This window comes from Heterodontus francisci, chromosome 31 (assembly GCF_036365525.1).
Source record: "Heterodontus francisci isolate sHetFra1 chromosome 31, sHetFra1.hap1, whole genome shotgun sequence".
Lineage (NCBI taxonomy): Eukaryota > Metazoa > Chordata > Chondrichthyes > Heterodontiformes > Heterodontidae > Heterodontus > Heterodontus francisci.
The window spans coordinates 58,382,750-58,397,411 of NC_090401.1; the positions used below are offsets into that span (position 1 = coordinate 58,382,750).

Here is a 14,662-nt window from a genome sequence, read left to right on the forward strand (position 1 = left end):
ACATATGATGATATCCCACAGCGCCTTATGGATGCCCAGTTTTGAGTTGCTAGATATGTTCGAAATCTATCCCATTTAGTGGTAGTGCCACACAACACAGTGGTGGGTACCCTCAGTGTGAAGACGGCACTTTGTCTCCACAAGGACTGTGTGATGGTCACTCCTACCAATACTGTCATGGGCAGATGCATATGCAGCAGCTAGATTGGTGAGGACAAGGTCAAGTATGTTTTTCCCTTTTGTTGGTTCCCTCACCACCTGCCACAGACCCAGTCTAGCAGATATGTCCTTTAGGACTCAGCCAGTAGTGGTGCTACCGAGCCACTCTTGGTGATAGACATCTGAAGTCCCCCATTCAGAGTACATTTTGTGCCCTTGCCCTCAGCGCTTCTTCCAATTGGTGTTCAAAATGGAGAAGCACTGAGTCATCAGCCAAGGGGGGGGGGGGGCAGTAGGTGATAGTTGGGGGGGGGGGGGAGGTTTCCTTACACATGTTTGACCTGATGCCATGAGACTTCATGGGGTCCAGAGGCAATGTTGAGGACTCCCAGGGCAACTCCCTCCCGACTGTATACCACTGTGCCGCCACTTCTGGTGGGTCTGTCTTGCCGATGGGACAGGACAGGATGGTGAAATAGTGTCTGGGACGTTGTCTGTAAGGTATGATTCCGTGAGTTTGACTATATCAGGCTGTTGCTTGACTAGTTTGTAAGACAGCTCTCCCAATTTTGGCACAAGTCCTCAGATGTCCCTAAGGAGGACTTTGCAGGGTCGACAGGTTGGGTTTGCCTTTGTTGTTTCCGGTGCCTAGGTTGATGCCAGGTGATCCATCCGGTTTCATTCCTTCTCTTAAACTTTGTAGCAGTCTGATACAACTGAGTGGCTTGCTAGGCCATTTCAGAGGGCATTTAAGAGTTACTCACATTGCTGTGGGTCTGGAGTCCCATGCAGACCAGACCATGTAAGGACAGCAGATTTCCTTCTCTAAAGGGCATTAGTGAATCAGAAGGGTTTTACAACAATCGACAGTGGTTTCATGATCACCACTGGACTTTTAATTCCAGATTTATTAATTGAGTTTAAATTTGATAGATTTGAACCCATGTCTGCAGAGCATTAGCCTGGGGCTCTGGGTTACTAGTCTAGTGCTATTACCACTACGCCACCACTTCCCGACCGTTAGTTTTCTTTTTGTATCATTTATGGTTTTGTAAAGAACACCCAAAAGTTTTCAACAGTCACTGTTCTGGATTACATTGACTTTGTTTGCATTTCTCTTATTTATTTGTTTATTTTATTTAGTGATACAGCACTGAAACAGGCCCTTCAGCCCACTGAGTCTGTGCCAACCAACAACCAACCATTTATACTAACCCTGCAGTAATCCCATATTCCCTACCTACACTAGGGGCAATTTACAATGGCCAATTTACCTATCAACCTACAAGTCTTTGGCTGTGGGAGGAAACCGGAGCACCCGGTGGAAACCCACGCAGTCACAGGGAGAACGTGCAATCTCTGCAAAGGGAGTACCCAGAATCGAACCCGGGTCCCTGGAGCTGTGAGGCTGCGGTGCTAACCACTGTGCCTCTCATTGGAATGCTGTAAGATTAATCTGGTAATTTGTGTAAATTCTGCAATATTTTACGAGTAACCTATAAACCAAGGTACAAGTGGAGAAATGTAGAGAACAGGAATAGGAAAAGACCAGACAGCCCACACAGATCCACTTTTAAGACTCACTCTGACTCTTGCATTTATTCTAATCCCAGACCAAATTTTTTTTTTTATTCATTCATGGATGTGGGCGTCACTGGCCAGGCCAGCATTTTATTGCCCATCCCTAATTGACCTTGAGAAGGTGGTGGTGAGCTGCCTTCTTGAACCGCTGCGGTCTATTTGGGGTAGGTATACCCACAGTGCTGTTAGGAAGGGAGCTCCAGGATTTTGACCCAGCGACAGTGAAGGAACAGCGATATAGTTCCAAGTCAGGATGGTGTGTGACTTGGAGGGGAACTTGCAGGTGGTGGTGTTCCCATGTATTTGCTGCCCTTGTCCTAGTTGGTAGAGGTCGCGGGTTTGGAAGGTGCTGTCTAAGGAGCCTTTGTGCATTGCTGCAGTGTAGATGGTACACACTGTTGCCACTGTGCGTCGGTGGTGGAGGGAGTGAATGTTTGTAGATGGGGTGCCGATCAAGCGGGCTACTTTGTCCTGGATGGAGTCGAGCTTCTTGAGTGTTGTTGGAGCTGCACCCATCCAGGCAAGTGGAGAGTATTCCATCACACTCCTGACTTGTGCCTTGTAGATGGTGGACAGGCTTTGGGGAGTCAGGAGGTGAGTTACTCGCCTCCGGATTCCTATCTTATCCCTGTATAAGAATCAATGCAGTTCACTTTTCACTTATTCAGTTAAGTCTATATTTGCCAATCTGGTGCCGTTCTGTTCATAATTCAACAACTTTTAAGTGTGAAGTTATTCTTTATGTTTAGAATGTGGTTTGTTTAACCTAATGTTCTATGTCATGTGATGGACAAAAAGGCCACCTTATTGATTCAGTTAAAATTCATGGTCTGTCTTTCCCATCTGCTTTTCTTTGGATGATTTCTTAACCCAATTGAAATTTGGAATTATAATCCTGGATTTTCCTGCAGGAATGTCATCTGTGCTGATTAAAATTGCACCATTTCATTGAATCATACAGCACCATTCGGCCCATCATGTCTGCACTGGCTCTTTTGAAAGAGCAATTCAATTAGTCCCCACTCCCCCTGCTCTTTTCTCCCATAGCCTTGCAACATTTTCCCCCTTCCAAGTATTTATTCATTTCTGTTTTGAGAATTGCTATTGAATCTTCTTCCTCCGCCCTTTCAGGCAACGCATTCCAGATCATTACTCGCTGTGTAAACAAAACAAAATCTCATCTCCGTTTTAAAAAGAATCAGTGTTCTCATATAAAAAGCTTTCATATTTGCTTTCTTTGACCTTTAGGGAAGTTGTATAAGGACAGTGACTATATTGAAGAACGACACAGACATCGATATGAGGTACAAACAGCTTTGCTTTTTCGAGGGCTTTCTGTGTTCTCGTCGGGATAAAACCTGTGTTTCTGAATTGAATCTATGAAAATGGGCAGCACTTCTCGTGTAATTTTTGTTCTCAAGCCTGTGATAACCATTAAGTCTGTCCTTGTCACTCTCAATTTTCTTACAGTTTCTAAGTATACATTTCTCTGCTTTTCTAATTGTTTTAACTCACTTTGCACACTTAATACTTTTATGCCAAAACCTTTCTTGCCAATGGGATTCCACCAAAAAAAAAAATCTACCCAACCGCATTGAAACAAGGAACAAAGATACTCTAATCTGTTGTATTTCAGGTAAATACAGAAATGAGAAATAACTTTGAAGAAAAAGGATTTAGATTTGTTGGTCAAGATGTGGAGGGAGAACGAATGGAAATTATAGAACTTGATGGTAAGTAAAGGATGCCGTAGTCATAGAAACTGAGCTACACCGCTGATTCCTCAGTCTAAAATACTTGGAATCACTGATCATGCAGTCCTTTTTATAAAGTTTACTCTCTGCATCAATATTTTGGATAAAACGTTATAGTACTAGTCGTAATAGCATTTTGAATAAATCCCCAGCTGCGGCCTGTAGTATTAAATATGCAGTCCTGACAAATTCACTGCTTAATTGTTATTTTGGGAAAGGATTCCATAAATTTAAAGAACAAACAACAACAAAGAACAGTACAGCACAGGAACAGGCCATTCGGCCCTCCAAGCCTGCACCGATCTTGATGCCTGCCTAAACTAACACCTTCTGCACTTCCGGGGCCCATATCCCTCTATTCCCTTCCTATTCATGTATTTGTCAAGATGTCTCTTAAACGTCGCTATCGTATCTGCTTCCGCCACCTCCCCTGGCAGCAAGTTCCAGGCACTCACTACCCTCTGTGTAAAAAAAACTTGCCCCCCACATCCCCTTTAAACCTTGCCCCTCATACCTTAAACCTATGTCCCCTAGTAACTGACTCTTCCACCCTGGGAAAAAGCTTCTGACTATCCACTCTGTCTATGCGGCTCATAACTTTGTAAACCTCTATCATGTCTCCCCTCCACCTCCGTCGTTCCAGTGAAAACAATCCGAGTTTTTCCAACCTCTCCTCATAGCTAATGCCCTCCAGACCAGGCAACATCCTGGTAAACCTCCTCTGTACCCTCTCGAAAGCCTCCACGTCCTTCTGGTAGTGTGGCGACCAGAATTGCACACAATATTCTAAGTGTGGCCTAACTAAGGTTCTGTACAGCTGCAACATGACTTGCCAATTTTTATACTCTATGCCCTGACCGATGAAGGCAAGCATGCCGTATGCCTTCTTGACTACCTTATCCACCTGCATTGCCACTTTCAGTGACCTGTGGACCTGTACGCCCAGATCTCTCTGCCTGTCAATACTCCTAAGGGTTCTGCCATTTACTGTATACTTCCCACCTGCATTAGACCTTCCAAAATGCATTACCTCACATTTGTCCGGATTAAACTCCATCTGCCATTTCTCCGCCCAAGTCTCCAACCAATCTATATCCTGCTGTATCCTCTGACAATCCTCATCATTATCCGCAACTCCACCAACCTTTGTGTCGTCCGCAAACTTACTAATCAGACCAGCTACATTTTCCTCCAAATCATTTATATATACTAGAAACAGCAAAGGTCCCAGCACTGATCCCTGCGGAACACCACTAGTCACATCCCTCCATTCAGAAAAACACCCAACCACTGATACCCTCTGTCTTCTATGACCGAGCCAGTTCTGTATCCATCTTGCCAGCTCACCTCTGATCCCGTGTGACTTCACCTTTTGTACCAGTCTGCCATGCGGGACCTTGTCAAAGGCTTTACTAAAGTCCATATAGATAATATCCACTGCCCTTCCTTCATCAATCATCTTCGTCACTTCCTCAAAAAACTCAATCAAATTAGTGAGACACGACCTCCCCTTCACAAAACCATGCTGTCTGTCGCTAATAAGTTCGTTTGTTTCCAAATGGGAGTAAATCCTGTCCCGAATAATCCTCTCTAATAGTTTCCCTACCACTGACATAAGGCTCACCGGCCTATAATTTCCTGGATTATCCTTGCCACCCTTCTTAAACAAAGGAATAACATTGGCTATTCTCCAGTCCTCTGGGACCTCACCTGTAGCCAATGAGGATGCAAAGATTTCTGTCAAGGCCCCAGCAATTTCTTCCCTTGCCTCCCTCAGTATTCTGGGGTAGATCCCATCAGGCCCTGGGGACTTATCTACCTTAATGCTTTGCAAGACACCCAACACCACCTCCTTATTGATAATGAGATGACTGAGACTATCTGCACTCCCTTCCCTAGGCTCATCATCCACCAAGTCCTTCTCTAAACTGATGCATCTTTTAGTTTTATAGTCAGTTTAGTTTTAGACATCTTTTTGGATACAGTCTCTTGTCTCGCATTACATGGCGATGTTACTAACTATGTTGTGCTTGCTGTAGCTTTTATTGCGACCACATATTGTAATATCTTATTGAAATGTCTTGGATTTCTGATAATATATACAATTTCTTGACTAATCTTGTTTGAGTACCACTGCTATTACTTTTGTATGATGGGAAAAGCTTATAATGCGATGTCTAGTTTGACTCTCCATTCGATGGCCTCTTGAGAAGCCAAGTGGAGAAATAAGGTGCTTCCTGCAGCAAATCCTAGAGGGCACATTGATGTTCCATGGTCTGGGATCCATGGTCACAATTGCACTTCCCTCATCGTCCACTTATGGAGCAGGTGGCTGTATTGTCTGTGCCCTGTACAGATACATTTGAGCACTGTCCGCTGTCTTCGAGGGAGGTTGAAACCAGGGATCCCTGTTGTTGGGTCACTGATGAGGTGCTGGTTCTCTATGCTGCATGTGTCCCTCAATTATTTATTTATTTTTTATTTAGAGATACAGCACTGAAACGGGCCCTTCGGCCCGCCGAGTCTGTGCCGACCAACAACCATCCATTTATACTAACTCTACAGTAATCCCATATTCCCTACCACCTACCTACACTAGGGGCAATTTACAACGGCCAATTTATCTATCACCTGCAAGTCTTTGGCGGTGGGAGGAAACCGGAGCACCCGGGGGAAACCCACACGGTCACATGGAGAACTTGCAAACTCCACACAGGCAGTGAACCCGGGTCCCTGGAGCTGTGAGGCTGCGGTGCTAACCACTGTGCCAATGTGCCACCCATCTGATTCTGACCATCTGGATAGTAGGTTGACACCAGCTGCATCAATATTTGCTGCTGTTTCTCGGAATGGCCCGAGTGATTTTAAGCACTTCTTGGTGGGTTTTATCGTCTTTGTGAATGGGAAGGTCTGTGTTGGAGTATAAGATTGGTTATATCCATTGACTGTTGTTAAGATCTTTGTCCTTCAATATTAATTGACGCTGATTCAAGTAAACTGCAGTTTTGTAATCAAGTGGAGACTTGAGGAAATGTTCCGACTACTTTTTTTTTCCAGATCATCCCTATTTTGTTGGAGTCCAGTATCACCCAGAGTTCACCTCCAGACCCATGAAACCTTCACCACCTTACTTCGGCCTGATGTTGGCTGCTGCAGGGAAACTTCAACGTTACTTGGAAAAGGGTTGTAGATTGTCTCCTAGGTAATTAATGCAAGATGCATGTTTGTCTGTCTGTCTGTTCTGTTGTGAATATATAGGCTCGCATGTGAGCTTTCCAATAGATTCAGCGTTTTCTCACAACTGAGCTTTCTCATTTCACTGTATTTCTACCACTTGTGGTTGGTTCAGAAAGTCTTTTCTCGAAGATACAGCTGCTGTGATCGTTCCCCACATTGTTGTGAGGAATAGCAAAGGTGCCTTTAAAGGGACACCAGAAAAACACAAGGGAGAAATGAATAGAATGATGTGCTGATGGGCTTCGATGAAGTAGGGTGTGAATGGCCTGTTTCTCTGCAGTAAATTCTATAGGCAGGAGATTTAGGTCTTGTTGGGTGGAAATGGAGGTGGGTGGCACCAAAAAATAAGGGTTTCCTGCTGCCGGTGAGTTTCATTAGGACGGAGAAAGACCGACCCCAGCAACCTGCCCAGTTCTGCAGTATGTCCAATTAAAGTAGTTAACTGGGTCATTGAGAGCTCGATGAGGGTCAGCTTGGGATTTTGGGGGTGCAGGGAGGGTCATGGCTGAACCATCAGCTGCGATGAACCCATCAAAGGGAGCACGGCTAACAGGGGCACTCGACCATTGGCACACAGGCGCCATTGGGTGTGCGCAGGTTGTGGTTTATGTGCTTGGGCAGTGCAGCAGGTCATCGCCCTCCTGGCATCGTTGGAGCATAGAGAATGGGGTAAGGAACACGAGGAAGGCAATAGCTGGCAATGGGAATGTGACTCTCAGACTTTGGGACTAGTGGCGATGAGGAGCAACATCCAGAGCAGGGGAGGCAGACCCGGGCATGAGGAGAGCAGTGGAGCAAGGATGGGAAGGCAACAGAGGCTATACTCTCAGGGTAGGATAGAGCTGAAGATAGAGCTAACTGGAGCTGTCGGAGAATCCAGTTCAGCAGGAGACTCCGCCTATCCAGGCTGATGGTCAATGAGATTTGTGGCCTCGTTGCCGAAGACCTCGTACCTCACAGCACTGCTCGCCATTCCCTACCAATAGCCGTTAAAGTCACTGTTGCCTTGAACTTCTTTGCCTCGGGCTCCTTCCAAGGAGCAGCTGTGAACCTTGGCGTCTGGCGAATGACTGCACACCACTGCATCTCGCAGGTGTCCGATGCTCTATTTGTGAGAGCTGGACAGTACATGCAATTCCAGACAGACGTCGCCTGCTCAGGCCCAAAGGGCAAGTGGGTTTTGCCTCCATTGCTACAGGGCATCATCGATTCACCCATGTGACCATCAAGGCACCGACTGACCACCCTCTGAAATTCATCAACAGGAAGGGCTTCCACTCCCTCAGTGTTCAACTGGTCTGCGGCCACAACAAGAGCTTCCTCCATGTGTGCGCTCGCTTTCCTGGCAGGTGCCATGACTCCTTCATCCTCCACCAGTCCAGGCTGCCTCAGCTCTTCTTTCAACCCCCAACTCCGTGGATGGATTCTAGGGGGCATTCCTTGAAGGGTTGGCAACTCAACCCTCTGCAAGGACCCAAGACAGAGCCACAGCCACCAAAGCCATCTGCTCATAAGGACCACCATCAAGCAGGCCATCGGGCTTCTGAAGATCCCGTTCCAGTGCCTGGATGTGCCCTGTGCAGTACACTCCTACAAGGGCCTCTCTAATTCTGGTGGTCTGCTACGCACTCCATAGCATGGCCCTTTGGAGAGTTGTGCACCTTGAAGAGGTTAACGTCTTGGAAGGACACAGCACATTGGAGGAAGAGGAGGAGCAGGAGGTAGAAGCAGAATACCAAGGTGCCCAGGCTGCACAGGGAGGTGGTCTGGGCCAACACAGGCCTCGAGGGTCTCATCAGGATGCCATCAATATCCGGGATTGTTTGATCCAGGCACGTTTCGGTTGAGCCCTTCTAACCCAGGAGGACGGCACGCACTGGAACTCCGTTTGAGCTGGCTCCAAAAGCACTTACATTGAAGACCCAGCCTGCAATGGATCAACTCTTACTGCCAATGAATGATTCACATCTGTCCAGAGGTTTCATTGTCCCCTTTCAAGAACCCTTGCCTCCCTTCAATACTACTTCCTCTTTCCCAGTTTTCGGCATTAAAGAATGGAAGCTCACACATCTGACATCATGTGTCAATATCTACATTGTGTTGAATAATGGGGAAAAAAGTCCACAATTACAGGTGAGGCAATTCCCAGTGACCCACTCAGTCCTCTGCCAGATATGGTGGCTTCCACTATTGGCCACTAGCCTTGGATGAGGTAGAGGCAGCATACTCGCTTGTCTGTGCTCGCGGCTGAGATGCACATGGCAGTCCTCCTCGCCAGGAGGTGCCAGTGGGGGCACATCCAGAGGCGGCTGCACCGGCGTCAATGCAGGGGCAGCCTCCGTCACCGAGTCCTGCTGTATAGATGGTCCCTCAATCAGAGGGGCCAAGGAGGCCAATGCTGATACCTCATCCTCCTTGGTGACTGCCTCGGCCCTTGGTGGGCACTGCAGATGGCTAAAAGGGACCACCAGCTGGGGCGCATTTGGCATCCCCTGTAAACATCTCTGCGCCATCAGTGCCACTGGTTGGTTAACGCTACTGAGTGCGACATGCATTCTGTGTATGTCAGTGCGTTGCTGTTGCATCCACTCAGTGCTGCCACATATGGCTCTCCATGAGGTTGGCCACACTCTGGAGGAGCTCATGCGCTCAGCCCTGAGCCATGGTGGTGCTCATGAACTGAATGGACTCATCCATTCTCAGCCCATGACACCTCGCTGCATCAGGGAACTCTGACATGTGGGAACACATCTGTTGCTGATCTGTGTAGATCTTGTGACTCCCGAGGCCCTGCATCTGCCCAGCTGATCAGGGCTATGTCAGTCCTCCCTCCTCCAAGGGGCATTGCCAACAGCTGCCTCTGTCTGTCCCATCTCCTGCACACTATTGCTATGTTCTTCACCCAGTGTCAATCTATCTAATCATGTATGAGGATCTACTGATGCAAGTGTATCTTCACTGGTGGAGACTGCATTTGTAAGACGGAACAGTGATTTTCTCTGATGCCTTGGTTTCCAGCACTGGCCCCAGTGTGGTCCCAGGACCCTGTCCTTCTCCGTTGACATTAGAATCTGCGGGAGACACGAGATCATGAGAACTAGCCTTGGAAAGACCCATGGAATTGTCAGCAGCCAGTCTAGCAAACATATAGAAGCTAAGTAGTTAGTTATAAAAGTTATAACTCTAATGCCTGCTGGCAGGTTCCCTGCCACTTACATCCCACCCTTTAAGCCTTCCGTCACCGGCCTCACTCTTTCCTACTGCTGACTCCCCAGTCCTTCCCCATCTGTCGGGTTTCAGCACTTCCCTTCTGTTCACTACTGAGGTCCACATTCACCACACTTTGCAGAGACTTGCCTACAAGCTATGGTACAAATATTAATCGTGAAGCATCTGTTTAATCTTCATATTTGTAGATGTCATTTGCTGTTTCAATCAAATACCAAGTTTGTATAAAAAAAACTTGATAAATATATATAATTTCATGTGAGCAAACCTCTGAAAATGGGATTGGATTACTGTAAAATTTATGAGCAGTGTGTAACTTAGTTTCCTTAGAAGTCAGCAGCTTGCCCATTATAGCTCTACAGGGAATAATACTGCACAAATATCACTTTATTGCACAGATTTATGGACATGACTGGTTGAGAGTATCATCAGTGTAATGTTCAGAAGCTGTATTTTCAGAACAAAAACATTTTTCTCATGTTTTGACATATTGTCTTTCTGCACCTCTTGCCATTAAATGTTGATTGTCCTGTATTACAAATTGAGATGGCTTGTCTTGTCAGACTGCTTTGAATGGGAGTGACTGCTTAACTGCAGTTAACTTCTCATATTCCTCAGCTCGGAGAAATTAACGAGACTTTTTTATTAAAAATGTTTTTCGCATGAAAATATGTTTTGGATTGATCACGTTGAGGCATTGGGAGAGGCTTAAAAGCCATTCAGACCAGGAGGGTCCCAGATTTGGTTTGTGCTGTCTGCTGTTTTAAGGTGATCTCAGCTATGACAGTAATTGCAACTGCTCTGGACAAGGGAGGGAACATTCAGGGCTCTTACTCTTAATCCCTGAATTGTGTGTGTGTGTACACATGTGTGTGTATTTTTTTTTTCAAATATTGGCAAGTTAATGTAATGTGATTCTGCTCTCTCCAGGGATACGTACAGTGATCAAAGTGGAGGTAGTTCACCAGATTCTGAAATTGTTGATTTAAAGCTGCCAGCTCTTCTCCCACAAGAGTAATATTTGGTAAGTTTTATGACCAGTTTTGGATTTTGAAACTGTCCTGCTACACACTCTCAAGATTAGCAGTGTAAGTGTGCCGAGATCACAGACGATTTTGGATGGTGCTCCTTTAAGAAAGAACTTACACAATATAAGGTGGGATTAAGTATTTATCTCAAGATAGCTATTTATTAAAGTGATATTTATTAAAGCCGCTCCTTGCTTTACAAATACATTGGGATTTTCAAAACCGAGAAATCATTTCAGGTTTGACATTTTTCATGACCTCTGAAATTCCCGAAGTGCATTACAGCCAATGAAGTACTTTTGATGTGTAGTTATATTGGAAATGCAGCAGCCAATTTGTGCAAGGTTCCACAAACAGCAATGTGATTGACCAGATAATCTGAGTGATGATAGCTGAGGGATAAATACTGGCCAGGACATTGAAGAGAACTCCCCACTCCTCTTCAAATATTACCATGGAATCTATTACATCCATGCAAAACCCTCTTTGGTTAATTGGGATTGAGTGTGGAAGCTTTTCCCCAGTTTCTTTTTCAGAGGTGTTCTTGTAATTGAGCTCACTAAGTTGATCAGTGTCCAAGTTGGACAGTGGAACTTTATATTCCATCCATCCTATTTTGACGTTGATGATGCTTGATTCAAATCTTCAGCTTAAGAACTATCAGTCTGCTCCCCAGGTGGCTCAGCTGGTTAAGGCATTGAGCAGGTGAGTTGTGCAGGTAAGGGAGGTTCCAGCAGGTTAGATCTCTCCTGTGATGAGCTCAGTCAGGGTAACAGTAAATGCTATATTAGGCCTGTACCCTTGGGCTTGAGAAGGGACAAATATGCCAGGATTCCTGTTCCTAGTTGCTATTGAATGACCTCTAGAAAGTGGCTGTTGCATGAGGACAAGATTGGACTCAAATGACACTGTCTAGATTTTCATGAAGTATGGTAACTTGGGTGAAATACTGCAGAATGGCAGCTGTAAAATTGTACACCAACAAAGTCTGAGCATCTTCAGGAGCAAAGGGAGAAAGTAGGTGGAAAAAATTCTTAGTTTTACTTAGTTATTATATAAAAACACAAGAAATAGGAGCAGGAGTAGGCCATATGGCCCCTCACATGTTGCGCTGGTTAATAGATCATGGCTGAACCTCTACATCAACTCCATTTTCCTGCCCAATCCCCATATCAGAGATTTTTGGGCACTAAATCAATGAGTTATTCCTGATACTCAAGCAAGTGAGTATCCAGAGCTCTCGGGTAGAGAATTCCAAAGATTCACAACTCTGAGTAAAGAAATTTCCCGACTGCTTATTCTGAGACTATGACCCCACGTCCCGGTTCTCAACTCCCCTAAATCTTAATTATCTCTCTCTTTTTATCCAGGTGTCGCTTAATTCTGCAGATCTGAACTGTTGGCATCTGAACTGCAACACCAGTTTAATTTTACAGTATTACGTATTCGTTCTGATACTTTGGTCTGTTGGTCTTATCCTCTCAGCTCGCTGTCAGGGAGAAGCATCATTTGTTTAACTTCATATTGCTGTTTGTTGTGTAATGTTGAACAGGGAAAATTCTATCCGTTTGCTACATAAAAAGAAATGCAGTTTGTTCATACCATCTTGACAGCCTGCCTAGATTTTAGAGTTAAGGTTTTGAATCTTGGATTTTTCTACAGCTACATAAAATCAAAGTAACATATTGTATTGGAATTAGTAAGTTGGATCATGTGGCATTCATCTGGGACATCGCTAGTTGTTCAATTTAAAAAGCTCCCATCTGGCAAACTCCATTTTAAGTTATGGCAAGTTGTATTTTTCTTTCAACACTACCTCTGCAAAATGTGATCTACACAATGTACTACTTTATTTTTATTTAGACTCGTGTGTCTAGTTTAAGCTCCTCCTAATGTATTTTTGTTTATACCTCAATATGTTGCAGGTGTATTTGTAGGGTTGGAACAATTGCATCATTCTGTTTAGCTTGTACTGTTAGACTCGGTGTGAAATTGGGACTTTAAAAGTTCATTTAATGTTGATGAAAGATTTAACTTTTTATTTTTACACAATGGTGGAAGTACTTGATTTTGTTTAGAAAATGCAGTTCCATTACTGCCTTACAAAAAGATCAAGTAATTAGTGTTATAGTACAGTCTGTTTCATTTTTCCATTCATTCCAATCAAGTGAACTACAACTGATTTTATACATCTGAGAGCCGATATGGAGCTTTTTTTTTAAAAAGCTGTTAATTACTCAGGGCCTCAGCCTTGTTCCAGTGGCTAAATCTGATAAATACTCAGAGCAGAACCAGTATTATAAAAGGTGGTCTCAAAGGTTCCCCAATCCCAAAAGGTGGCTGGAATCCCATAGGATTACTCCAGATATTCAGCAAGCGGGATGTAAATGAGGACTGTTCGCTTAAATCAGCCGAGGCTCCTCTCTGCTGCTCCCAGCCAGGTTGGCAACGTGGCAGGGAGGATTCCCGCTTGGAAGTGACAATCGTCACCTATTCTCTGCTTGTCTTCTCTCTTTGGATTCAAGGCTGGAAATGCTTGGGTACACATCAAAATGGATAAGTAATACTTCAGAATAGTGTACAAGTGAAAACTTCAGGAAATGCTCTTCTGTGTGCCACTTCAACTTAAACTGACATAACTTGGTTTGACAGGGTAGATGCAGAAAAGCAGTTTCCTCTGGCTGGGGAATCTAGAACTAGGGGGGGATGTCATAGTCTCAGATAAGGGGTTGGCCATTTATTTAGGACTGAGATAAGGAGAAATTTCGTCACTCAAAGGGTTGTGAATCTTTGGCATTCTCTGTCTCCGAGAGCTGTGGATACTCAGTCGCGTAGTATATTCAAGACAGAGGTTTTGGGTACGAAGGGTTTTAGGGATAGTGCAGGAAGGCGGAGTAAAGGTAAAAGATCAGCCCTGAATGGCGGAGCAGGCTTGAAGGGCCGACTGGTCGACTCCAGCTCCAGAAACAATGGTGCTTAAAATGGTCAGAAACAAGAAAGGCTTCACCAATAACAATAAGTCCATTTGCCTCCTTGATGCCGACAGACCAAGTTTATACTAAACAGGAAGCCCAACTTTATCGAACTTGGTTTATTGTAATACGGGTAGTAGATGCAACATGCAGAAGCTGCTAACTAGCAAACTCATGGCAGTGCAAAACTGTATTTCATCCATTGCTACCCCTTCCTGCAGCACTTGAAAACAGAAGTCTGAATTTGTCAGCACATTATTATTCTCATTTAACAGTATCCTTTACCGGGTTTATACCTCATCATCCTGTTAGTTTTAGTCTAGTGAGAAAAGCTGCGGTTGGAGGGTGAACTTTGTGGAGTGTAGGCTGGTACAGAATGTGTTCCCCCTGCAGTACCAAATTTGAAATTAAACTGTGCCTGCTTTTATATTTCATCATGGAAAAATACTCTTGATAATAGAATCTTGAATTAAAAATGAATGGAAATACTGTACTACTTCAGGATCTGTGAATTATGCCTTTTTAGTTTTAAGGAACACTTTTGAACAGTATTCCTTTACAAGTTGTGTTTGCAAACTGGGTTCACGGCCCTAACTCCTTACTCTACAGATTAAGGAAAGCCTACTTTGTGTAGGTGTTGCCCATTTTCATTTCAAAACACTTTTTACTGCTGTGGGTGTTTCTAATGGATATTTGGGTGAAT

The 14,662-nt window shown here is 44.6% G+C and overlaps 1 protein-coding gene across 1 annotated transcript in view; it reads left to right on the plus strand.

Annotated features, from left to right (window-relative positions):
* Positions 1-14,645, plus strand: part of ctps1b (CTP synthase 1b) — a 54,908-nt gene extending 40,263 nt beyond the window's left edge. Inside the window, exons 15-19 of the mRNA XM_068011707.1 lie at positions 2,989-3,044; positions 3,377-3,473; positions 6,552-6,696; positions 10,890-10,983; positions 12,358-14,645. Of these exons, the coding sequence (XP_067867808.1) occupies positions 2,989-3,044; positions 3,377-3,473; positions 6,552-6,696; positions 10,890-10,977 (386 nt within the window). The 3' untranslated portion in view covers positions 10,978-10,983; positions 12,358-14,645. The remainder of the gene's footprint in view (positions 1-2,988; positions 3,045-3,376; positions 3,474-6,551; positions 6,697-10,889; positions 10,984-12,357) is intronic.
* The last annotated feature ends 17 nt before the right edge of the window (positions 14,646-14,662 follow it).